General features: G+C 42.0%; 1 protein-coding gene across 1 annotated transcript; it reads left to right on the top strand.

Moving 5' to 3' along the window:
* Window positions 1–1,809: 1,809 nt before the first annotated feature.
* LOC130165300 (sodium/potassium-transporting ATPase subunit alpha-1) lies at window positions 1,810–27,146 on the top strand. Its single transcript, XM_056370449.1, has 23 exons — window positions 1,810–2,029; window positions 14,171–14,284; window positions 15,103–15,162; window positions 16,820–16,921; window positions 17,158–17,259; window positions 17,627–17,740; window positions 18,130–18,264; window positions 18,647–18,764; window positions 18,892–19,160; window positions 19,253–19,561; window positions 20,898–21,032; window positions 21,308–21,503; window positions 21,652–21,827; window positions 21,955–22,091; window positions 22,230–22,380; window positions 23,694–23,862; window positions 23,978–24,132; window positions 24,317–24,440; window positions 25,370–25,515; window positions 25,628–25,758; window positions 26,134–26,235; window positions 26,395–26,486; window positions 26,769–27,146. The coding sequence occupies exons 1-23, from the start codon at window positions 2,018–2,020 to the stop codon at window positions 26,795–26,797; spliced, it is 3,078 nt and encodes a 1,025-aa protein (XP_056226424.1). The 5' UTR covers window positions 1,810–2,017; the 3' UTR covers window positions 26,798–27,146.
* The last annotated feature ends 132 nt before the right edge of the window (window positions 27,147–27,278 follow it).

Consider the following 27,278-nt stretch of genomic DNA (forward strand, 5'->3'; position numbering starts at 1 on the left):
ATTACAAGCCTGCTGGTTAAAGCTGCAGACAGGAGTGCAATGCAGGGAATTTGTTACATTTGGCAAATACTGAGATTAGAAACTTGAGTTATCTTATTACAGGTTTGGCTTCAAGCTATATAAAGTATAAAGCTCTGGGTAGGTTTGCATGATGCATTAAAGGCTGAAACTCATGTTACTCTGTCTGCACATAGAATAAGAAGTGGATGAATGTTTCTGATTTCAGGCTTAGATCCAGGGATGAAAGACTAAATCTCTCATTTGTATTGAAGGATGAAAGGGTTTAAAAGCTCCTGGAACAGATGCAAATAGCCATAAGTGTGCTGTTGCCTGGGTACAGAACAGCTAAACTTGCTAGCACAGCTGCAATGTGATAATCAATGGGGTCTCTTGGTAAGGGAGCTCAGGGGTCAGAGAGCATCCTGGTGACAGCATGGATTCAGAGTTCCACAGTGGTGACAGAAATATGTTATAGGAAACAATAAGAAAAAGCTCCACTGGTCAGGGGGAGAGGAGGAATACTTTGATGGGGCCCCAGAGCTACAGGGGGCCCATACATGTGGAAGCTCAAGCAGCACTTGTGACATTTTGGTGTCATAAAACAACTAAACAGAGGCTTTAGTTTTGTTTGTCGATAGTGCCAAAACACATGGCTGACCCGGTAACACACTGCTTCTAAGCATCTATACCAAAAGCAGTGTATCTATAGTGTTACATATAAACCTGCTTTTGCAGCTCTGCATTTAGAAGCAGTTCAGAAGTTGGCTGTCCGCTATCTGCACGCAACAACCTTGTCAAAGCAGCAGGGGAAAGGAGGTGTCGGTGAACCCAGCTGTTAAGGCGAGTGAGATGTAGATGAATCAGTGAGTGTGTGTGTGAGTGTGTGTGTGTGTGTGTGTGTGTGTGTGTGTGTGTGTGTGGCAGAGTTGGGTGCGGTGGGCTGAGTTTTAACAGGAGAGCAGTAAAGCTGAAATTTAAAAGAAGAGTTCCACATTTTGAGAAATGCTTCCTTGATGAATTTCATGAGAGGATTGATACAACTCATGTATAGTAAATGTGAAACAATGGGTTAGCTTTACTTAGCACAAAGACTGGAAACTGGGGGAAACAGGTAGCCTGGCTCTGTTAGAAGTTAACAAAATCCATTGATCAGCACCTCTTAAACTCACTATAAAACATCTTATATTTAGTGTAACGTTGAAATGACAATTTATTGTTTTGGGCTTCTCGTAAAATGTTGTTTTTATGCTTCAGTTTAGTTATGAATTTAAAAAAAATCAGATATACAAATTTGAGCTTTCTGGGTGATAAGCAGATTTCATTACCTTGCACAGAGCCTTGCTAGCTTTTCCATGTGGTTCTAGTATTTGTGCTAAGCTAAGCTAACTGGGTTTTCCAAAAAGTTGTACTATTCCTTTAAGAAATATAGAATTATTACTTTTAACACAAGGGATTAGAAAATGTGTATTATTTTTCTCAAATTGCTGCATCATCTTCACTTGTTTTTTTCCAATGTTATAAATGTTTTTTTTCCTGCAATATTTTAATAGGTATTGATAATTTGATTGATTTTGGTGAACGAGTGTGTGTGTGTGCGCGCGCGCGCGCGCGTGTGTGTGTGTGTGTGTGTGCGTGCCTGTGTGTGTGTGTGTGTGTGTGTGTGTGTGTGTGTGATGCATGGCATGCTTAAAAAAAAAAACGCCCAGTAATGGCGGACGCCCCGCCTCCATCCGTGGGGTTACCATGGCAAACGGTGTCGACGTCACAATGGAAGGAACGCCGTCTATAAGTATTGGAGGGTCTGCCGCGGCGGCTTGCGAGCTCGGATGTGTGTTCAGGAGGAGTGACACGTGCTGAAGAAAAAAATTAAAAAACATAAAAAAAAATAACGGGCACATCCAGGAGTTTTCTTTTATTTTAATTTTTTTTTTTTTTACTGTACATAATTTTTAAGGAGGACTTTTGTTTCTCAATTTTTACTTGAACTGGGAAGAATTAAGTCCACATCTCAGCAACCATGGGAAGAGGAGTAAGTATACATACATTTTCTCTTTGTTTCACTTCATAGCTGCTTTTTTCGCTCATGGGGTGGGGAAAAAGGATTTAAAACTTCACCATTCAAACAAGTGGTTTTGCGCAATATATGTTGTTGTCATCACGGGGGGAGGTGGAGTATCAACATGTGTTAAAATAAGCTTCCTTTTTCTCTCAAAATGCCTGCTTCTCCGAAGTACTTTGATTACTTCCGTGTTGTCGATGCCGAGAGCACAAGACCCCCTTTCTCGTTTTACTCAGACAGGCGGGGGAAAGTAAATAAGTAAGAAAGAAGTAAGTTTCCACGGCTCACAAAGATGCTTCTCAAACGGGCTCGGTGTCCGGTTACATAACGGGATGTTCTCAAACGCCTGGGCTGTCAAAGTTTTCACTGTGTATCAGCATTAGCTGCGACGCTGTATCTGTGGAAATCAACCTGTTTGTACTGATAAAATAACGGTGTGAATGGTTGCGGAGTTAATTCGAGCCGTGGAAGGCTATTTCAATTTAATATGTGTCGAAAAAGTAGTCCAAGTGTTAAATATACTTTTGATACGTGTGAGTTTCATGAAACTAAGCAAGATGCGTGAAGTAGCCGATGCTCTTTTCTTCTTTTCAGCAAGAAACATGTTAGTTTGAAACATTTTGCTGTTTTATTGTAGCACTTTTCAGAGCAGCTGTGTATCATAGCTTAACAGTGGGAGGGATATGTTAAAAAGTCCAACCCATTTCTTCCTCTGCTGGGAGATTCGGAGCTCTGTGACCAATTATCTTCAACTTATCTTAAGTCACATCTCCACACCTTTTAGGGGTAATATCTTGGAGTGTTGCTGTATTTTAGGCTGACACTTTTGTGTGGCGCAAAGTCAGAATGTGTGTTGCAGTAAATGGAATTAATGCGGTGCAAGTTGCAGGAAAAGAAGGATAATATTTGATTATTTTGCTGCTTTTTGTCCACCACCTTTGCAAGCTGTCCTAAAAATATAATATGTGCACCAACAAGCAATAATCCATCGCTGACAAATTATTGATCTCGCATTGAGAAGCGTTAGTATCACATATCAATAGTCTGAAAGTTGTGATTTAATGTTATGAGCTTAGTAGGAAGGTTTATCTTTCTGTGGGCTTCATCTTCAGACAGTCATTAAAGCTGGTCATGTCAAAAGAAGAATACACAACCTTTACCCAGCAGCACATGTTCTGCTTCTTCGCATTATTATTAGGCACAACACAGCTGTTATTTTCCACAGCCTTGAATTGTAAGGTGTGAAATTGAACCCTGTTGTAAGGAATATCAGTCGTGGTCGCCACACCCTGGCATGCTGCGCAACAGAAACACTCATTACAGATTCAGCCTGCGAGGGATGGAGAGGTAGATGGAGCGAGTGAAAGGGAGAGAAAGATGGACCAAGAGGATCTGGCGGGAGATGTGAAGCAGAATGGCTCATTCAGTTTCTCTTCCTTCCTCCTTTTCTCCATGACTCTCATTTAACAGTCTGAAAATCTTTGCTCGCTCTCTTTTGGCTTCTTGGCTTGCTGCTGCTGGGTTTTTTTCCTCCCATATGTGAAGAAAGCTATGCCCTGCCCCCCATGCAACCTTCCTCCATTTCCCCACTGCATCTCCTCTCCTTTCCTGCCCCCTCCAGTCTTCCTCTCTTCTCCTCTCCTCTCCTTCAGTGCTGGAACAGACAAACAGCTAGACTTGGAAGAGATAATTGCCTGAGCTTTCCTGGTACGAGGACAGAGAGATGGAGAGGGAGGAGAGAAAGGTTGAGAAGTTGTTTTGTTGTAATGGAGACGAATCAGGGCAGTGAGAGGGCACACAGGTATGAGAATTTTTTTTTCTCGCTCTTTTCAGTTTCCCCTCTTGTTTTGGACATGCACCCCCTGTTCATTTCTAATATGAGATCACCCTTTTGCTGGCCTTCTCATGCTTTTCAGTGTTTTCTCATCAGATACGCAGCACATTGCAATAAACAGACAAAAAACGAGTGAGCTGAGAGGTGCAAGAGGAGGGGCTGATTGCTTGAAAGAGAGAGGTGGTGGTGGTGAGTGGTGGTGGTGGGGGGGGGGGGGGGGGGGTTATATTAAGGGGAGCCAAGAGGCACCAGTTGCCGCATTGCCACCACTGAGCAACTTGGCTCCCAGACATGATAGAGAGGAGGGAGAAGAGGCTGGGGTGGGGCTGATAAAAGCAAAATGTCTAAAGTTTAACACCAATCATTGTCTCTGATGAATGATCCATTGCAAAGCTTTAGGTTTATGAGGGGAGCAGGTAACTTGACTTTATTTCAGTGACGAATTTTCTTTTTTTTCTTTATAAAATGAATGTTTAGGCATAAACATGAAATGGATAAGGAAGGTGAGCAGTCTAAAGCATCACGTCTCTCCTCTGACTGATTAACTGGGCAGCGATACAGAACAAGAATTGGGAGACAGCTGTCAAAATCATAGGAGACCGATTGGGGGGGGTCCAACTGAATACTTCATGATCTTACCTGACTCGATCGCTTCTATCTTTTCTCCTCAACTGGGTGAATTTTAAAGATGGCAGCAATAAAAAAAATAAATACTTCATCCCAAAAGCTTAATCTCTTAAGCAAGTTTCAGCTCTGATATTTGGATACTTTGAACACTTGTGCATTAGGAGATAAAAAAGTGAGCAATGCTTTGCTGTCATTTCAGTTGATTTCCACAGTAAGGGAAAGGTCCATATTCTGTGTCCAAGACATAATATACATGAATAAAAAAAATCAAATTTATGACTTTTCAACTACAGAACATTAAATGAACATAAAGAGGATTGTGAGGTTAATTAAACTATTTCAAAGTTAAGTTCATTCGGTTGCCTTTCAGGCTTTAATAAACAGGGAGAATGAAAGCCAGTGCATATTTAAGTTAGTGATTCCTGCATTTTGTCTCTGACTCTTGTTAAAAGCACAACTTGTCATAAGCTGACAGGTTTTCTGATGTTCATCAGCCCAGCTTTTTGCTTTTTATTAAATGTTGCAGAAAATGTTAATTATGTGAGTGCAGTTCAGTTACGCCATGTAAAAATCCTGTTTTTGGAGAGAAGTTTAAAGGGATTCTTCTGGTGCATTTTACAGGCATCCATGAATTCATTTAAACTAGGCCTGTTCCTCATGCCTTCGCATTTCACAGACATGAAAAGGCTTTTATAAGTTAGTCTGAGTCAGGGGGGAGCAGGAGATATGATATTCCCCAAATGCAGAACTACCTCTTTAGTGGCCAGAGATGGCAACACTCGACCAAAAGCAAGTTTCAGAGCGAGGGCTCTGCCAATTATTTTTCACACTGTAAAGTGAACTAGCATGTCAGCCCTCGGCCACGTTTAATCTCAGCCGATGGGGCACCGCGACTACACCTTCACATCCATTCTTTACAGCCCGTTTCACTCTTGTTCCCTGTGTTTGTACCTGTTTTCCTTCTCTCTGTCCCTCTCTCTCCCTCTTTCTCTGAGGATTTAACATTCTTTCCGCTTGGCAGTCATTGTGTATTAGCCGGTGCTTTTGTCACACGCCACCCCTTGTCTGTGACAGAACACAGCGTACTGCCTCTCTCCTTCTTTCTCTCTCTTTTCACACTCACTCCATCTCTGACTCCCTCTTTCCGTCTGTAATTCCCCCTGCATCTTGTTTCATCTATCTTTTTCCTGTTTCTCTTGCTGTCTCTTGCTCTTTTGTATTTTCTTTCCTTCATTGCTTTCCTTTTTAGCTCCCTCCCTCCCTTTCTCTCTCCTCCTCCAGTTCTTTCACATGCCAGCTCGCTCTGTCTTTGCCTGTTTGGCTAAGCAGCTTGAGCCGTGCGATTTGTTTTCTGTGGCAGCTCTTTGAACTTTCACTGCAAGCCTGTTGCTCAGCAAAAGTTGAACATTCGCATAAGAAATAACAAACTCCAGCGCTGTCCATGCATTTCCTAGATGAAGAAATATGTTTTTTCCTATGCCAAAATCAAGATTTATCATATTCCAGGTCTCCAGTACTGTAGCCAGAATCATTGGGCAATTTGTTCATGTGATTATGAAAAGGCAGGGAGTTTCAATATTTGAAAAAGATACCAGTGACCCACTCAGCTTTTCCCCCTTATGAGGAAATGATGCAACTTGTAGCTATGTTGTCTTGGCTAATGAATGTCGTGGAGGTGTGGCTAAAGTGTGAAGGTAAAAAAAACATCCATCGATTTACTGGTTCATTCATTCCAATCCAGAGCAGCTCCAGGTTGCCTGTTCAGCTCTTTACGATACTATTTTTCTTCCCACATAGGGAACAATTTATCATGAAGGAGTCCTTATACACAATCAAATATTTGCCTGTCTTGTAAGATGACTGAAGATCTTTGCTTGCACATTAATTTAATCTCCTTGATAAATAAGGAATTAACAAAGCCTTGCTAAGGGGTGACATCCAAATGAGTGATAAGCAAGGAAATGCAAGTGGCTCAATGAAAGTTGATATTTCTGTTCATTTAAAACTTAAAACAAAAACATGTGAAAGTACCATAATATAAAATATAAGCTAAAAACAAAATATACCTCATAAGTTTACAAGAGGTTAATGACCTAAACACATTATACTATACAAAAAAAAAACATTAGCTAAAAATAATGTGTACCTTGAAGTGCTGAAGGTTTGCCATTCAAGAGTCAAATAGCCTCAGGGAAGGTATTTCTTTGTATATAAGCTCAAAGAGGGTGAATGTTGGGTGAGACTCGTTCCTAACGATGCTCAGAGCCTTTTGGTGAAGCTGAACTTTATAAATGAGGGAAACAGATGGGAAGTCTTAACTATTCGGATGGTGGCAGTTTGTGAATTTGTCATTTCAGTTGTGTTGTGCGTCACCCTGGCAGAAGAGAAGTGCCTGCAAAGTTTCCAACAAGGAGAGGCATTGATTCATTCATTCACTTTTGTTCTGCCTGGAAAAAGCTCGAACATTGCACAGGACGTGAAGGGAGTGTTAAACACGACCCCGTGTAAATTAACACACTTTCTTTTCACTGTTTAAACAGAAAAAAGGGAGAGTTGGAGGAAATGAAAGAATAAAGGAGGAGGGGGAAAAGGGGGAGAGGAGAGAGGGGACATGGGAAGAAGGAGGGAGAGTGAGAGGGGGGAGGGGCTACAGCATGTGACTGTCCATTCACATATCTCAAGAGGTGTGGTAATAGTCGTCGGTAGCAACCGGGCAATGTCCCAGGACTGTGTGTGTATGTGTGTCGGCACAGTTGAATGAGCAGCTTGTGTATCTGGCACCAGACTGTGGCACAGAGAAGGGCCTTTCATAGGAATTCAAGTCTGCCCGTAAAAAAAGTTTGTTCTTTAAAATATGCGGCCGCTTGACCGAACGCTCTCTTCTGACATGTGTGAGCCTTTACGATGTTGTTCTCTCAGGCGAGAAATAAAGGGAGGAAGAGAGAGAGGGGAGGGGGCCTCAGAAATTCTTGGTGAAGTTGTATTTTTTTTTTGGGAGGGGGGGGTTCATTGCTATTCAAAGAGGCGTGTTCATTCAGCTATTCGATTCCCAGTGTTCTTCTAACACAGATCCTTTCTTTTCCCTTCCTGTTTTTCACTGTCTCTTCACTGTCCAGTTAAGTCTCATCCAGTTTCCTGACCAAGCTATGCGACTTGAGTTTGCAACGTTCGAACGGGTCACTTTGCACGCCGCAGCTCAGTCATGATCAGAGTCGGGGCTTCATTCACAAATTAAAACAACGCTTAAACCGGTGTAACTGAACATGACGTCACCGAATGAGGGATTTCAGTCTGTAATCTGCATAAAGAATGTGATCAGGTTTAGCTGTCGCCTGGTGTACAGCTCCAGGACAACGTAAGAAAGGTATTTTGCAAACAAACATCAAATAATAAGGCACTTCTTTTTGTTCATGGTCATAGTCCATTGTTATATTCCCACAAATCTCCATAAAGAGTGAGGGAAATGTGATGTTGGTCAGCGGCACTGGCAGATAAAGTTGCCCGCATGCTCGTGGTCTTAACAGTCACATGAAAAGATTCGATTCTTTTGTTTTTGTTTTTGTTTTTGATGCAGATTTTATGGAAGAAGTACAAAGGGCCATTGTTCTCTGTCCAGTAGGCTTCTGTGTGTGTGTGTGTGTGTGTGTGTGTGTGTGTGTGTGTGTGTGTGTGTGTGTGTGTGTGTGTGTGAGAGAGAGAGAGAGAGAGAGAGTGAGTGCATGGGAGAGATTCAACATCAGTTTATGTTGTTTTATTCTGAGGAAATTCCTCTTAACTTCTGTCATCTCTTTGCTGGAGAGCTTCCGTCTCTGTTTTCCATTCCTTCGTCTCGTCTCTATTCCCTTTGGTCCTCCTAACACTGTGATTGTCTTGCTTTTTCTATCAATATATCCATCTCCCACTCTCTCTCCCGTCCTAACATCCCCATGGCTGGTTGGTTGGTTGTTGTGGATGACCTTGGGTGCTTCTTCTCAAGGTCAGGGTTTATTTTCTCGTCTCCTGTGGGAGGATAGTGCTGCATATTACACACATTTCACCTTTTAATGCAGATGGGGAAGGATTTTCTAACCATTTGGGACAAAATACACTACACAAGAAGCATACAAGTAAATCATATATGGAAGAGAACCTGCTTGGCATTTAGAGGTGGCACTACAACTGGTGGCATTTCCAGAATCTCTGCTGTAATGGCTTCCCTGTAATATTTAATGCAACATCTAATGGCGGTCAAACAGTACTGGTCATAAAAAGCCTCACTGTATGATATAATGAGGATTAGTTAAGTATCTGGGCTTTGAGCTGTGTAGCCTCGCCACATAGACGATAAACTGTAAGTATGAAGAAAATGAATGTGCTGTCCGGCTCTGTCACAGTGTTGCAGAGGATGTGACAGGACTGAGGGTTAAGTACAGGTGTAACTCGCCTAGTCAGTCGAGTGGCAAGTGCAGTGCTGTTATAACATTTCACCAGGAGTGGTTAGGGCTGACTGCACTCATTTCTCTACAGAGAGAGTAAGATGAGGGAGCTGACAAAATCCCCAACAGGTCAAGACCACAACAAGTTGATTGGTTGAGGACTTGTTAGTTAAGAGTGATACCATTCTATCAAATGGGAATTTCCCTTTAAGGCCCAAGTACTCACACACACACACACACACACACACACACACACACACACACACACACACACACACAGACACAGGTGTTTTCAGTTTAGGCTGGTAATTACTGTATGTGCAGTCACCAAACTACACATACTAATAAGAATAATGAAAGTGCAGAAGACAGAATGAGGAAAATGTCAGTGAGGTTCAGTGGTTGGGGGTTTACTTCTACCAGTTTCTCAAGCAGAAGTGTGAATATATTGAGCTGAATATAGACTTAAAAGTGGTTCAAAACGGTTCAACAAGTAGAGGGAGGAGATGTGTCATCGTCACCTTCATTTACTTTCCTTTAAAGTGGTTGATTGGAAGCGCCACGTCTTGGTGTTGGACTGCTCATTAGCACCGTTTGTGTTGTATGTTTTAGACGAATGGATAAGCTATCGATGCTCGGCCGCAGCAGTAGAATCAGACTTTAGCTTCAGTGCTGAATATTATCAATCACCACACACCTTTTGTGCCTTGAGATAAAAAATAAGATTCCTGTGCAGTGAGTGGAAACTTGCCAATCCAAAGCGATGACTGAGCAAACAGCTGCTGAGAGACAAAAACTCTGGCTGAGGTGCAAAGGGAGAAATCACAGTTGGCCACACTTAGAGACAGCTCAGGCGGGTAACTCAACTTTTCAGTTTGCTCCGTCTTGTAAAGGAAAATGTCAAGAGCAGACGCGGGGGGGGGGGGGGGGGGGGGGGGGGGGCGCGCTGCAGCTCCGACTCGACTGTCGCCTGTCACATGTAAACAACTGCCAGTCCAATATGGGAGCAGTTTTTGTTAGTTTAAGTGTTTTAATATCAGAGACAATGTGCTTTGAAATGGCTTAACGTTTCCATTGTAGCATTTCCTCCGTCTCTACTCATTCACTTGAAGTGGGGCACTTGAAATATCAGCTGTTAGGATCTTGCAGATACACAGGCCTTATTGGTTGCTATGCAAACTCTTCAGGTGAGCAAAGAGCGAGTAAACGAGCTCTTCTGTTTGCTCTAGCAGTGCTTGACTGCTGCTTTGTAACATCCATTGTTAAGAAAATACTCTTGTCAGTATGCCATGGCACAACTTATGGATGATCTAACCTGTGTTTTCGTTATCAGTGAATGTGCTAGTCATTTTCTCAATGAATTATTTAGTCAGGAAATGTCAGTGACAGAAGGTCAAAACTGAAATATATTCAACAACATTCTTTGATAATATTTTATATATATATATATATATATATATATATATATATATCAATGATCTGCCAGTATGTTAAAGTTTTTTTGAATGTAGTATTTTGTAGTATTAGTATTTTGATGAGGCTCAAACAAACAACTGGTATTCCTGTCAAATCTGTTGGAAGCAAGTTTGCATTCCAACTTCAGGCTCCGGATCGCCGTGTGTTGTGATTTATTTGCCTAAAGCCAGATGGCCCCTGGGGGCCCTTAGGGGTCCAGAGGCTAAGATCTGACCGCAGTGATCCAGAACCAGGCTCAGTGTTTTCCCAGCTTAACCAACCAGGGGGCTCGAGCAACAATAACAACATGTGCAGGGATCACACACTCTGCTCTGGTGGGTCCCTGGGAAACTTTAAAAGGCGAATGCAGTAGAAAAACAATATTAGTTAGCATGTTTCCATGACTGGGGCTGTGTCCGGGGCGTCCATATTTGGTCATGTGGTGTGTGGGTGAGCCTCACGCGGGTCATTTTGTGTCCAAAATATCGCCTTGAAAGAGTTTTCAAAATGGCTGCTACACACTGTGGTGTTGCATGCAGACAAATGGCTCATTAGTAGTCACTTGGTGTTTCCGCAGCCTCCTTCCCTCCTGCTAACACGCTAACACCTCTGATCCCTGTACAGTGCTGAATTATAGATGAGCCTTAACTACTAATCAATGTTGGCCTCTAGTGTTGCGATCTCCTGTTACCTGGCTGAAACACACATCGGCTTAACTTTCTCCCTCTCCCTCTGAGAGCAGCACATACACTAAGAAGCCTACACATGTTTCACCTGTTAAGTGATGCTGTGCATTAGGGCGACAGCTTTATTTTGCAACATAAATGCTGTTACTTTAGATGTTCAACAAGTGCTCACTTTCCCCACCTCCATCTCTTCTACTTATAGAAACAAGAGTTTAGGGCAACGCTAGGGCTCTGTGAGGCTGTCCTGTGAGCTACATACTAACGTCAGCATGCTAACAATGCATTGTGATGTTTAGCAGGTAAGCAGCCGTGCCTTCAACCTGTGGGGAACATGATGTCTGAGCCAAAATGTGTGCCATTCCGTCTTGTTTATGTAGAATGAACATTTTGACCTGCTCGTGGTGCTAGAAGACACGTCAGGGGATCACCGACGTCAGTAGGATTCACCTGTTGAGATATTTCGGTCTGAGCTAAGGTGATGGACTGACAGATAGATTGGCATCGTCATCCTGAGTGGCAGATGGAAATGTCAGTATTTGACTGATCCAGTGAATGAAACAGCTTAGCCACTCACCTGATTATACCTGCTGCATGACAGAGGACAGGATGGAGAAATGAAATGGATGGTGTAAATGAAGGATTTTTTTTGTCATAAACCCACTTCTGCTGAATTGCAGCATGTTTTAGACTTCAGCTCCGCTTCTGCCCCCCGCCCTCTTCCATCTCGGTTTCTTTTTCTTCCTCTCTATCTCACCTTCTCTTCTTTTTCTTCTCCTGTCACTCTGTCTCACACCCCTCTGGCTTACAGCCGTCTAAGATGACACAATCTTTGCTCGGGCCTTTCAGCTGCAGTGACCGCTGATAACGAGAGGGGATGACTGTGGGGGAGACGAGCAGAGAGAAAAGGGGACAGGGCGTGCCAAAGTGCCAGAGAGTCGCACAAATTAAGGACATTTCTGTACCTTAAGTGTGTGTTGTTGTTTATTTTTTTAAATCATATTTGAATTATTGATAGGATATATGTCTTTCTGGGAGATCCAGGTCTGAACTTAAACATACTCTTCATTTAATTAACATTTTTCTTGCCTACAGTGAGAGAAGTCGGGTATAATCAACAAAATGTCCCCAAGTGTGATTACCTCCCGTCTGGGGTTTGGCTGAGGTACTTAACTGGTGAGGTTATGTTTAGGAAAGCTGTTGGTGAATGAATAAAGCTCTGTGTGTTCAAGCCTGAGTCAACAACACCCTTTATTGCCAAGTAGGTGTTTAAACAAGTGAAATTAGTTTCCCCCAGCAGCCTAATCTGTCTCATCATGTGAAAAAGGCGCTTATCTTCCAACTGACCAAAAACCACACAACGCCTGCTCCTCCCTTGGGTTTCATTTCTGATGCAGACAGTCACACTGTCAGTCTTGAGCTTGACTGATCCTTTTGAAATCTTTTTTTTTATTTCAAATTGGATTATTCTTAAGTTTGCTAAATCTTTTGCTGATCAATAGAAGCCTGCAGTCAGTGATAATCATTGGTTCAAAAAGAGCAGAATGTTGATATACTGAGTTTCACTTCTAGGTTTAATGCTCAATAATCAATGTGCCTACTTAAGAAAGACTACATCTAAAGCAAACAGTGTAATTGTCACATGATTAAACGCAAAGTTGAGCTGAAACCGTTTATTAAATAAAAAAATAAATAAAAAAAGGAACTTTCACAATAGGAAGTTTTCAAATTCTGCAAAAGTAAAAGTTCCCTATGGAGGTCTGTTTGCAGCGACAGATGGCCGTGGTAAAGATAAAGCCCGGATGCAAGACTTTATTCACTCCCTGCTAGTCCCACAAAGCTCTGACATCTCCGCCTAACTCTCTGTGACAAGTTAAGAGGTGACTCTTTTTTTTTTTTTTCTTGGACTGTCTGTTAAAGTTTGTGACCGTGTGTCTCCACAATTTAGGCCACATTTTTCTCAGTTTTACACTGAGCTGTGTTCAAGGCTTTTTTTTTTTTTTTTTTTTTTTTTTTTTTCCCCATATCTGGTTCTAAGTGCATCGACCCACATGGAGGCTTTAAAAAGATGCAGTATGACAAAATGTCTTCTTGCATTTTGAGTCATCGGACATCAGACATGCTCTCGTTGCTTCAGACACACCTCAGCAGGGGTCGGCGGGTTAGTCACGCGTGGTCTCTTTTGTTACCATGCAGAAAAAGTTTCATATTGAAGGCGAAGGTGGACATATTTTTTAAAATCTATCTATTTATTTAGCATTTTATGTTTTTCAAGATGATTGACAGAATAGGAAAAGCTTCAAATGTGTATTTTATTTAATTTCTTCCTTTTTTGCTTTTCATCTTCAGGCCCCTAAAAGTACTCAAATAAAACACTTTGAATCTTCACGCACAGATGCATGTAATTTGCGATGAAGAGTCACAAGTAAACAAAGTTTCTTTTTTTAAGTTTTTTTAAGGGGCTGTGAAGCACTGATGTAAAAAAATGTCGCCTCTATTTGTGCCAAAATGACTTTCTGAAATGTTCCATCTTACACTGCTGTTTTAATCACACAGATGTCTTCAGTGAAATATTACCCATATAAAACTGCCTCCACGTCTGCCAACTGCTGTGCATCTCTGTCCAAAGGGAGCCATAAGGACATACACTAGATTTTGAATCCACACCTCAGAATATCCTGTGTGTTGTGGCTTTGGTAAAATATTTCCCAGAGCTTATGTGCTGCTTAAGAAGTCCTCGACAAAGCACAATCGGAGTCAAAAAAGAAAAAAGAAAAGATAAAATTCCTAACCAGCTCATTGCCAGTGGCTAAATTCAGTATAATGATACAAAGTATGGGTTCAAGCCTTCAAGTTGCTCGGTTGAAAGGGTCTCTTGTACTGTCACTGTCTATCTCATGTCCATTTTCCATCTCTGCCTAATGCAGTTTTGTTCATCACTAAATGTCATCCATGAATCAGCCAGCACTGTAACAATGGGGGCTTAGTTTGAGATGAAAGATGAGCCTTCTTTCAGACTTGTCAGGTCTTGGGGTTACTAAACAGCGTTTCTCATTTTGTATTTTTCCGCTTCTCTTCCCCTCCATTGTGTTTCCAGGAAGGACGTGAGCAGTATGAGCTGGCTGCGACCTCGGAGCAGGGCGGCAAGAAGAAGGGGAAGGGGAAGAAGAAAGAAAAGGATATGGACGAACTGAAGAAGGAAGTGGATATGGTGAGAGTGCAGCTTCGTCCTCTGATTTTCCACTGTCTCCCGCTTTCAATATGACCGTCCCATTCTCCGGTTTTATTTCTTCTACCTCTCCCCCCTCTGTCTCTCATGTGAAACCACAAACAAGAACTAAACATATCAATATTCAAGGTCTTGAAGTGCTAAAATACAATAAACAAAAGCTTGGAAATTTATTTTTCTATTAGATTTTACATTTATCAAGACATAAAAGCAGAAACAGTTTGATTTCTGGATCCGTTACAGCTTATTTTTTTATTTATCAAGTATTAGATTTATCTGTGATTCAACTTTAGGTTTCAGTATTTGGTGTGATATCTTAAAACGTGCAGATACTTTGAATTTGTCTTTTTTTTTCACCTTTTATCTCTGCCTACTTGTCCTTTTTTTTCCTACCCAACTCCCTCACTCCATTTCTTATCATCACCTCTACCATTTTCCTTCTGCTGCTCTTCCCCCGACTTATTCATTTGTGTCCCTCCCTTCCTTTTCTTTCTCCTCATCTCCTCTTCTTTCTCTCGCTCTCTTGCTCCCTCCCCCGTGTCCTGTGTCTTTTGTTGGCTCCTCATCCATTCCTCCTTTTCCCTTAACTGTGAATGTTTCTCTGTTGTTGTTGTGGTTGTTATTGTTGTAGCACTATCTTGTGACAGGTAGTCATTTTAAATGAAAGGTTGGCAGACAATGCGCCGCAAATGTCACTGGATTTTGGCACACACACACACACACACACACACACCATTATACAGTAGATACAAACATGCACACAGGACTGAAGCTACTGTCTTTTCTCTTTGTCCTTCCAGGATGATCACAAGCTGACCCTGGATGAGCTCAATCGCAAATATGGAACAGACCTCAGCAATGTGAGTGGGATTTTTTGTGTGTGTTTTTTGAACGTGTTGTTTGGTAGCCGTTGTTCTTGTCTCCAACCTTTGTCATCATAATGTAATTTTGAAAAGAGTATTTCTATCAAAGTGTCAACATTTATCACGGAGATTATATGAATATCTAATATCAGCAGCTTATTGGCTGCTGTTTGCCATCAACCTCCATTTTTCTCTTCAGTCTGACAGTTGACATTCAGGCGGTGAATGATGAATGAGGCTTAGATCCTTCAAGAGGGAAGAGATCTTCTCTCACATCATGAAGAGCCACTGAGGGTGTGATCAGCCACTACAGGCTCAGGCCTCCCAGGGTTTATTAAACAAAGAACAAGAGCAAGAGGGGGGGGGGGGGGGGGGGGGGGTAGATTGCAGGGAAAAGGAGATTGATCAAGACAAAGGGAGGAGAGACAGAGATGGATGTTTATTTTTTTTTTTTCTAACTTTTGTTTGTGAGTTAATAATCATCCCCGCTGATATCGGCATCACTGTGCTCCACACTCACTATAAATAATGTAAAAACTAGCTGGTGTTCACACAGCAGTAAATGCTGACATGTCAGTTGTGACACGGACAATTTTATGTTGACTAAATGTGTGGCATGAAATTTCTTCTGCTTCCCTTAAAGGGCAGTTTTCTTACTTGCTCTCTTGCCAAGAACTAAATAAGAGGGTTGATAACGCTCTTGTATTTATCCAATAAATATGAAGCTATAACCAGCAGCCAATTAGCTTAGCTTGGCCTCGCTTAGCATGGACACTGGAGACATTGCGACACAGCCAGCATTGTTCTGTTCAGTGGTAACAATCTGCTTACCAGCAGCTCGATGATGTCATATCTTTGTTGTTTAACCTGTGCAAAAGCTGAAGTGGAAAGATGATGGCTGCTCCTTAGCTGGGAGCAGTAACTACCTAAACATGTCACGGCACCTAGGAACCTTTTAGTATGAAACAAATCAGATATAACTAACATATATAATTAGTGGTCATTAGAGGTGGTAGGTGGATTTACCTTTTGGCCGGGGCCTGTTGGCTGTTTTCTCTGGTTTAAAGTCTTTGTGCTAAGCTAAGCTAAGCTAAGAGATTGTGTGTTGGAAGCACACAGAATCCCCCACTTTCTTCAAAACACATTTATTACACACTCCAACTGGCCCTCTCTCCTTATGCAAATGTGCTCCTGGTCATGCAGGAAAGATCAAGGAGAATAGTTAATCAGAGCCTCTAAACTGGGGTCTCCAAGCTCTGCGTGTGCGTGCATGCAGCGGCCGTGAATAATTTATCAGCTGCAGAAGCCCCTCTGCCCTGATTTCATATGGTTCTCATCTGTTTTTTCCTTTACTGTCCTCCTTTACCTCACTTGTTACCTGTTTTCTCCGTCCTACCTGCTGATGAAGGAGGTGGCCCTGTTTGTCTGTTGATGTTATGTTGCTAGGCAACTAGTAACACCCACATTTCCCCTTGGAGTTAAATATGCATCAGTGAGTTCATGTCTACATTTGTGGTTAGCTGGAAAACAATAAGAATGTGCTTAAAATGATTTTAATGTATTTATAATTATCATGATCTGACTTCCATCATGACACTACTTGGAAGTATAATCACCATTTTTTAACTGAATCTCTATCTTCTCCTCATATCAGGGTTTGACTAGTGCAAAGGCTGCTGAGATTCTGGCCCGTGATGGGCCCAACGCCCTCACTCCTCCTCCCACCACCCCAGAGTGGGTCAAATTCTGCAAACAGGTAACATCAGCTTTGTTTTAACTGGCACACTATCTGTCTTGGTAGAACAGGGCTGTCAGTGACATGACTGAAAATCAGACACATTCTGCCTCAAACTGTTGTTGATAATGAGATTTTTTAGCTTTCGTGTTCAAGTTTAAATGGATCCTTAGTTTCCGGATGTAGAAGTTGCTTACTCAGATTTCAGACTTCAGACTTCAGTGGTAAATGTTCACCCCTGTTCTCTCCTCATCCAGATGTTTGGCGGTTTCTCCATGCTTCTGTGGACTGGTGCCATCCTCTGTTTCCTGGCCTATGGTATCCAGGCTGCAATGGAAGATGAGCCCGCAAATGATAATGTAAGAAAAAGACCTTGAAATGTTTACGTTATGTCTTAATGTGACAGTAAAGCAGAGCACATTTTAACCATTTAATCATCATTTACATTTAAGTTTAATCATCACAGTTTAATCTTAGCATGATACAAATGAAAATTTTAGTTCTGTTTTATGATGCTTTTTGTGTACAAGATTTGTTGGTGCGATGAAATATACAATATTTTGATTGATTGACAGTACCAGTGTAAAAAAGAATAAATATTTCTTTATTGATCAGTAATTATGGTTCAAGATTAGTCAGTTTAACAGCACAAAACAACAGATGCCGTTTGAATCCGGACCTTAATTATATTGTCTAAATCTAAATGTCACGTTTTTATGTTCGCAGTTGTACCTGGGTGTCGTGCTTTCTGCTGTCGTCATCATCACTGGTTGCTTCTCCTACTACCAAGAGGCCAAGAGCTCCAAGATCATGGACTCCTTCAAGAACCTGGTCCCACAGGTACCCCTCACAATTTAAACCTTTATGCATTTGTCTATTTATCCTCATATAGTTTTATTTCTGCAACTGCATCAACATCCAAGCCCCATTGACTTTGTTGTACACGCTCATAAATGAACTAAGAAATTACTGAAACCTCGGTTCATGTCAACTCTTAAATGTAGTATCTTAATTCAAGGTCTTTCCCGCTTTGTCGTACAAAAAACAAATCCTCTTGACATCTGAATCTCATTAGCTCTGTTGAATAATTTTAGTTTTCATTACTATGAAAGTTATCCTGCAGGATGTGGAAGTGGAGGCAGCCAAAACAGCTAGAAAATAAAGGCGTCAGTCTCACTTGCTCCTGTGTCTGACATAAGTGTCCGTCTCTGTCACGTCTTGTCTTGTAGCAAGCCCTGGTCGTCCGTGACGGTGAGAAGAAGAGCATCAACGCCGAGGAGGTGGTGGTCGGTGATTTAGTGGAGGTGAAAGGTGGTGACAGGATCCCTGCTGATCTGCGAATCATCTCTGCCCACGGCTGCAAGGTTGGTCTTCTCGCGGGGGGAGTTATTTTTCCTCAGCCTCGGACCCATGTTGAAGGAATTTAACCCTGAAAAACATTCCTCCATCAAGGCATCAAAGGAACACCATGACTGCTTTAGTTGACACTTGGGAAAAAAAACTCCTTCAACCTCTTGAAATTTGTGACATGTACTTCTTTTTGAAATCAAAAAGCCTTGACTTTATGACGCCTCAGCGCAAGACGTGAGCTACTTCCTCCTTGTTGACAAGTCTGTGACCCGTTTTGGCCGCTGAACTAAACCCGAGGCCCAAGAGCAACACTTGACCCCATTTTTTTTTTGTCCTGAGGTAGATGTTGTTTTTCTTGTTTGTTCCATCCATCACAGTCTCTGTGTCATTTCTCAGGTGGATAACTCCTCTCTGACCGGTGAATCAGAGCCCCAGACTCGTACCCCTGACTTCTCCAATGAGAACCCGCTGGAGACCAGAAACATTGCTTTCTTCTCCACCAACTGTGTTGAAGGTGCGATGACAGCCTCTCAGAGACAGTTGCACGTTTTTATCTGCAGTTCAGAGACTTGTGTTGTGAATCAAAGAGTGAATCTGCGTTCTCTGTTTTTAATACTATCATATCATTGTCCTCGCTTCAGGAACCGCTCGTGGTATCGTGATCAGCACAGGAGACCGCACTGTCATGGGCCGCATCGCCACGCTGGCCTCCGGACTTGAAGTTGGACGCACTCCCATCTCCATCGAGATCGAGCACTTCATCCACATCATCACCGGTGTGGCCGTCTTCCTCGGCATGTCCTTCTTCATCCTCTCCCTCATCCTCGGATACACCTGGCTGGAGGCCGTTATCTTCCTCATCGGTATCATTGTCGCCAACGTGCCAGAAGGTCTCCTTGCTACTGTCACTGTGAGTTCTGGTGATTCTTGTGCATTAAATGTCCAATTATTGATCCAAACGATGACTCAGCTCTTAACTAACCCGAGCAATCTCATCTCTAGGTGTGTCTGACTCTGACTGCTAAGCGTATGGCCAAGAAGAACTGCCTGGTGAAGAACTTGGAAGCCGTCGAGACCCTGGGCTCCACCTCCACCATCTGCTCAGACAAGACCGGCACCCTGACCCAGAACAGGATGACCGTGGCCCACATGTGGTTTGACAACCAGATCCACGAGGCCGACACCACCGAGAACCAGAGCGGGGCCACCTTCGACAGGAGCTCACACACTTGGGCTGCCCTGGCTAGAATCGCCGGGCTTTGCAACCGCGCCGTCTTCCTGGCTGAGCAGAGCAACATTCCCATTCTGAAGGTGTGTATATGCTCTTAACTTTCCTTTCACTGCAGGGAATAATACTAAATATTAAGCTTTCTTTGAGACAACACATAAATTGTGTAATTTAATTTGGGAAATAATTAGCTCTTAGAATTAAAAACAGAAGTCTGACATATCTTCCATCCTCTGTTCAACAACAACAAAGCATTTTCTGTTGTTCCCGGCCTTAAGCTTGTTTGCTCATTATGTGGCTAGGATTTAAAAATCCTGTAATGCTGACTGAAAGTGCCCAGTAAAACCACACAGTTGTTCCTCTGTCATATGTTTTTTGTTCCCGATCTTGACTTCACTTCAACCCTTTGTGAAAGCTGCTTATTTTTTCTGATGAAGGACGAGTGACTGAAACATGACATTATAAACTCGTTTTTATGAAAGGAAACATAAGCTATGGTGATGCAATATGCATTTCACTTTAATTATATTACTTTTACTCTTTGATAACATCAGACATTTAATAACCTATAAATTAAAAAAAAAAAAAAAAAAAAGGAAAACAAAACATCTTTATTTTGTTTATTTGACTTCTGCTGAGATGTTTGCCACTCAGACCAACGGGCTTGTTGCTTAGATCACTGTCCCTGGAGTGTCCACACACATGTTGTAATCACATAATTATTCTTAAACCCACCCCTGAAAAACACACACGGGCAAACACACTCCCAGTACGTCTCCTGGCTCCCAGACTTTCCTTGGAGCCCAGTTTCTGGTTTCCACCCTGTGTTAATAACCTGTTAGTGTGTGTGTGTGTGTGTGTGTGTGTGTGTGTGTGTGTGTGTGTGTGTGTGTGTGTGTGTGTGGTGTGTGTGTGTGTGTGTGTGTGTGTGTGTGTGTGTGTGTGTGTGAATCTGAGCGTGTACTTGTATGTGTGTGTCACCTGTAAGTGTCTGGCTGGTATTGTGGCTCTAATTACCAGTCGTTCACTCTCACTGCTCATCACTTCCCTCAGTCACTTCAACAACAGTGAAAGGAGGGTAAACACGGTGTCTGCGTTTATCAAAGCCGGTGTTTATGATGGAAAAAAAAGAAATTAATAGATTAGGATTTTTCTTTCATGACCAGCTTCTCAAAAGGATCTCAATTACTTCTTATGTTTTTGCATTGTACATGGATAAAAAGAAATCTGTAGTATGTCGACTAAGATGGAGGTTTTGTGTTAAAGGAACCAATGATGGTGCATAGAGTAATCACATTTGATTGACAGTGTTTGTTATTTCAACTCAGGCTGTATATAAAGAAAAGTATTTCACAAAGGTAATTGGAAAGTTAGCTATATGGTGCCTGTGATTTTATTGTCCCCGTGTTCCTCCACCAGAGAGATGTGGCCGGTGACGCCTCTGAGTCGGCTCTGCTGAAATGTATCGAGCTGTGCTGCGGATCTGTCCAGGAAATGAGAGAGAAAAGCCCCAAAATCTCTGAGATCCCGTTCAACTCTACCAATAAGTACCAGGTATGTACGGTCATTTTTCTTTTTTTTCTTTTTTTTTTTTTTAAATCAGTCACCTTTTGGTTTTTTAATTGTTTGGAAATGTCGTGGCCTTCCTGAAATATTAAATGTCAGGTTATTTCCACCTCATGTTGACAGTAAATCAGCAAGACCTTTGGAAAAAAACTCACCCTTAGCTGGAATAAGTCTTTGTGTGACCTTAAGGAACTTTTTAGCAAATTGATAAATAGACTTCTCTACACAACTGACCCGCTGTCCCTTTTCTTATGTGCCCCTAGCTTTCCATTCACAAGATTGCCGCATCTGAAGGAGAGTCCAAGCACCTGCTAGTGATGAAAGGAGCCCCAGAGAGGATTTTGGACCGCTGCTCCACCATCATGATTCAGGGCAAAGAGCAGACTCTGGATGACGAGATGAGAGACGCTTTCCAGAACGCCTACCTGGAACTGGGAGGTCTGGGAGAGAGAGTACTGGGTAAGGATGGACGGATGTTGTTGGTTTTTGTTTTTTTTTCATCCCCAGATCTTTGCATAGATACTTGCTCAAAGGTTGAAATAGATTAAGAATATGAGCAACATACCAGTCTATATCTTAAAATTCATTTCTGTCATGTTCCATCCAGGTTTCTGTCATTTCAACCTGCCCGATGACCAGTTCCCAGAGGGCTTTGCTTTTGACACTGACGAGGTGAACTTCCCCACTGAGAACCTGTGCTTCATTGGCCTCATGTCCATGATTGACCCCCCTCGTGCCGCCGTGCCCGATGCTGTCGGCAAATGCAGGAGTGCTGGAATCAAGGTGTGCCCTTAAAGCCTGTAGGAAAATAGAAAATTCTTCCTCTTCTCTAAAAAAGTCCCCCCACTGCTCATGAATTTGTATTTTGACTGTTCCTTGAACTCATCAGCACACACGTCCCTTGTCCTAGGTAATCATGGTCACAGGTGATCATCCAATCACAGCTAAGGCCATTGCTAAGGGTGTGGGTATCATCTCCGAAGGCAATGAGACTGTTGAGGACATTGCTGCTCGTTTGAACATCCCAATCAACGAAGTCAACCCAAGGTACTGACCATACTGAGAAACCCTGTTGGCATAGGTGCAGACACAAGGACAGTAAACGGCATCACTAGGTTAAATTAAAGTCTATTTGTCTGAATGAGTTTAAGTGACCTAACATTAACGGCTCTGTAATCCCTCCAGAGATGCCAAGGCCTGTGTCGTCCACGGTGGAGACCTGAAGGACCTGAGCGCAGAGCAGCTTGACGACATCCTGAAGTATCACACTGAGATTGTTTTTGCCAGAACCTCCCCACAGCAGAAACTGATCATTGTGGAGGGCTGCCAGAGACAGGTAGGAACACAACAAACAAGGAGATGTGTGTATGTTTTTTTTTTTTTTTTTTACAAACCCAGCATGTGCCTTTGCCTTATAATGTAAATGCTTGAGTGAATATGTGATATCTCCTCCCCCTTATGCTTATTTATGATTATTGCTTTGGTCGGACGGCTAAGTCAGCAGAATATTCAAGCATAACATCTGTCAAGCTGTGAGCTCCCCCACAGATATGAATATTCACATGTGCATCAGTAGGCGGAATGAAATATTTTTAGTCTTGAGTGGACTTTGACCATTATTTATTTATTTAGGTTTTTGTTAATTATGGACAGGCAATCAGCAGAATATTTTTCTGCAGAAAAATACCTGAAAAAAAACAAATTTAATACAGTTCAGTTTGTGGAAGTTCCTCAAAGTCTGTCAGAAAGCTGCAGAACCAATTAACATAATCTATTCCAGTGCGTCCTACATGCTTCCTGGAGCGGGAGTGGGAGGGAGATTATTGATGAGTTGGTGTTAGCATTTCATCTTATGAGCCCCATAACTTCAGTTCAGTTCCTCAGTAACGCAGCCACACAGTCTTGTCCGAGCTGTCTACGTGGCAGCATTAGCTCACTGTTGAGGTTCAATTTCAAATGTCTCTCCATTCACTCAGAGGAGGATCTGTGATCGGTGCAGCCAACTTAATTATTTACACTATCTTTAATAAACCTTAAAAATATACTTGTTGAGCTGTTTATTTACTTGAGTAGAAGGCATAAATATTGACATCGTGTGGGGAAGTAATTGTCACTTTTTTTGTCATTTCAAGGAGCTCCCACAGCATTTTTATCTGTAGTCACCTCGAGATCAAAAAATCTTTTTCACGATACCTGTTTTTTTATTCACTTTTATCACAGCTGCCTGTACTGTCAAATGCAGCAGAATTGCACGGAAGCCTTTCAAAACTCTGGGGCTTTTCTTTCACACAACAGGAAATTATTCTGTGATTCAGTGTAACTTCGGAAAATGGAAACTCAAAAACCTGTTATCTCAGTTTGACTTCTCGTGTCAGCTGAAGTCAAACATTTCTTCTGCTGAAAAATTGGGTGACATTCTTTGCTCCTCTGTATTTCTCTTAATAAAAATCTCTCATTATTTTAGAACAACCACTACTAAAAGGATAGAAATACAACTGGCAGCAGAACAAATAAAATCTTTATTCTTGATTATGCAACATGTTCACAAAGAACAAAACAGTGTGAACTTTTCCTTCTCATCTCTCTGAGTCTAATTTCCGCACTCAAGTGTTATTTCACTCTGAACACTCTCCTCTTCCCTCTCTCTAGGGTGCCATTGTGGCTGTGACAGGTGATGGTGTGAACGACTCTCCTGCTCTGAAGAAGGCCGACATCGGTGTTGCCATGGGGATCGCTGGATCTGACGTCTCGAAGCAGGCTGCTGACATGATCCTGCTGGACGACAACTTCGCCTCCATCGTTACTGGAGTGGAAGAAGGTAAAAGATTGTGCTAAACAATTAAAGACGGAGAAATTAGACTTGTTCTTATTTAGCTGGATGGTTAAAATCATTAAAACAATGGCTTTAATTATTTGTGTCATATTCTCACCAGGTCGTCTGATCTTTGACAACTTGAAGAAGTCCATCGCCTACACTCTGACCAGTAACATCCCTGAGATCACACCCTTCCTCCTCTTCATCATCGCCAACATCCCTCTGCCCCTGGGAACCGTCACCATCCTCTGTATTGACCTGGGAACTGACATGGTGAGGACTGACCTGATTGATTTCCTCTTATTGCCTTTGTATTGTAATAGCATTGAATTTTTACAAATGAGAGACTCATTATTGGTTGGTATGACAAGCTAAGGAAAAATAACTCGTGTTTCAGGGTTAGGGTTTGGTATTGTATTAATGTGTTCATTGATTGGTGCTGTGTCCTGTCTCCCAGGTCCCCGCCATCTCCCTGGCTTATGAAGCAGCTGAGAGCGACATCATGAAGAGGCAGCCCAGAAACCCCAAAACAGACAAACTGGTGAACGAGAGGCTCATCAGCATAGCCTACGGACAGATCGGTAAACCTTGAATTCAAATCCAATTCCACCATGTATCAAACTGGAGCCAGGAGTTTGCTATCCATGGTTCCTTGGTAGAGTTTTCTGGAAAGTCAGCTCTGTATCTGGGTGGTCCAAGATAAGCAGAGGAGTGGCATGCACCAGAAATAGGCTTGTGCTGATAGAGAAGCAGAGTGTGTGTGTTTGTGTGTTTGAGTGATGATAGAGCGGAGCCTCTGGCTTTTGATTTCTCCCTCTTGGGTAATGAAGCCAAGAATAGGAAGGAAGCCCTCCTGAACTTCCTGAAGCACCTTATAAGAGCAAAATACAAGCAGATCATTTGTTGGTACCAGTTTTGCGTTCCTCAAAGTTGACATGACAATGTTTTTTCTTTTGGCCTTTTTTCTTTTCCATTGCAAGACGCTGACCACTCTTATGTATTTTAATAAGAACATGTGGCCCGCCATTTAAAAATTTTGCTTTGATTTCAAACATTTTTTTTTTTTAGAGTTTGATATATTTTAATCCTCTAGATACAACCATGTATCTCTACTAATTCTGTGATTATTTGTCTTTGCATCTTGCCAAATGAATTTATTTAAAATAATCAAACTGCATCTTTATGGTTTGTTTATCTCAAAACCTTTTTTAAAATGGTATTTACTAAATCTGAGTTTTTGCCCAAAAGACTGACTAATTAGATTTAGTGATTCAGTCTTTCACTTTCTCATTCATCTTATTTCCCCAAAAGACCACGAGGCCAATTTGTTTACCTAATCATTTATTGATCCCTCGTTTAATTTCAAAAAATAAATAGACTTTTATTCATTCAGTCTGAGATTGCTTAAAACACAAACTTATTCCAGTCACTGATTAAAAGATTATAAAATATCAGATATCATTTGGTGTCAGGTTTCTTAACATCATCCTGTCACATCTCTCTCCTGCAGGTATGATCCAGGCGCTGGCAGGCTTCTTCACCTACTTTGTGATTCTGGCTGAAAACGGCTTCCTGCCTGCCACCCTGCTGGGCATCAGAGTGTCCTGGGATAATAAATACGTCAATGACCTGGAGGACAGCTATGGACAGCAGTGGGTCGGTAACATTTATTGCACAGACCGCAAGTAAAGGTTAGAGTTTGACCATCAACACCTGGTATAAACTCTTGTGAAACGTTTGTTTTTTTTGTTTGTTTTTTTTTGGTCAGACTTACGAGCAGAGGAAGATCGTGGAGTTCACCTGCCACACGGCTTTCTTCGTCAGCATCGTCATCGTGCAGTGGGCCGATCTGATCATCTGTAAGACCAGGAGGAACTCCGTCTTCCAACAGGGCATGAAGTGAGTAGAAAAACAACCACTGTTTGTGAAAGTACACCGACTCCAAACTGTTAAAATTCTCAGCTGTGGATGGTTCGCCTTTAAAAAAAAAACAGCTGTCATTGTGAATGTAATGCCATCTTTTCCACATTGTACTGCTGCGCTTTTCTAAGAAGAACTCCAGTTAACCTCTGTTTATTTTGGGCCACAAACAACATGAACTGTATTTTAAAGACTGATGTGGTTTGCGTCAGTTCTGTGGCTCGGTGTCAGTAGTTTGAAATCCAGGCACCAAGCTGATAAAGTCTTTAAAATCCAGCTATTTTCAGTCATTTGAATTTGTTTGTCTTACTTAGGTTTCAGTTTTAATAATATTAATTCCCCTGTGTGTTTCAGGAACAAGATCCTGATCTTTGGGCTGTTTGAGGAGACTGCCCTGGCTGCCTTCCTCTCCTATTGTCCAGGCATGGACGTCGCCCTCAGAATGTACCCTCTCAAGTGAGTAAAAACACAGGAACTCACCTCACAATCCACCTGTAAGGCATTGTGCATAGCTAGATTAATCTTTAATCGTGCTTGTTCCACCTACCACATGTTGTCCATCCAGGCTTGGGCCTCTGGATCAGTTTCTCATTTCTTTTTCTGTGTGTTTTCCAGGCCCAACTGGTGGTTCTGCGCCTTCCCCTACTCCCTGCTCATCTTTATCTATGATGAAATCCGTAAGCTGATCCTCAGACGCAGCCCAGGAGGTGAGCCCAGGATCCATGCTTTTATTATCTTTCCTACTTCTATCTCCCTCTGCACTCTTGTTGTTTTTCTGCACATTTGTGCCTCTTCCTCCCTCTCTGCTGCCCTTTTCTCTCATGTTTTTCCTCTCTACTTCCCTCTGCCTTGTGGGTAATTATTAAACTTGGTGTGGGTGGAGAAATTCAGGTCTTATTCCTCTAATATAAATCGTATAAAAAGTAAATCTACCCAAGAAGTTGCCTCTAAATCTTGTGTGTGTTTGTTTTCCTTCCTTTTGTGTCCAGGTTGGGTGGAACGGGAGACCTACTATTAAAGACCCATCAGCCTGTCAGTCCAGTCAGCTCGCATCTTCTCCTCCACTCCCGTCTTTGCATGAATATTGTCTTGCTGCTCGGAATAAAATTTTAACCTCTGTGGAAAAAAAAAATTGGAACGTGTTTTTATATTAGGGAATGCTTGATACTACTATTAGACAAATACTGAGATGGAACATGCTGATGATGCTGATGATCATGTTGATAAATGATAATGCTAATAATGACATGAACACTGAACATTGACATGACTATGCGTGCCTTGTTTCTGAAACAGGACCAATTTTATACATGTTTTTAACAGTTATAAACGTTCAATAAAAATGCGCTTGAGTCAGGTCCCACAAATGTTTCCTGTGCTCATTTGTCGTGTGTGTCTGTATGTGAAATTTCATCTATTCAGATTATTTGTTTGCCTTCCCATAATATTAAGAATACTTTCAATTCCGGTATATGAAGATGCATTGGTTCTTGAGAATA

Source organism: Seriola aureovittata, chromosome 24, assembly GCF_021018895.1.
Source record: "Seriola aureovittata isolate HTS-2021-v1 ecotype China chromosome 24, ASM2101889v1, whole genome shotgun sequence".
NCBI classification, from domain to species: domain Eukaryota; kingdom Metazoa; phylum Chordata; class Actinopteri; order Carangiformes; family Carangidae; genus Seriola; species Seriola aureovittata.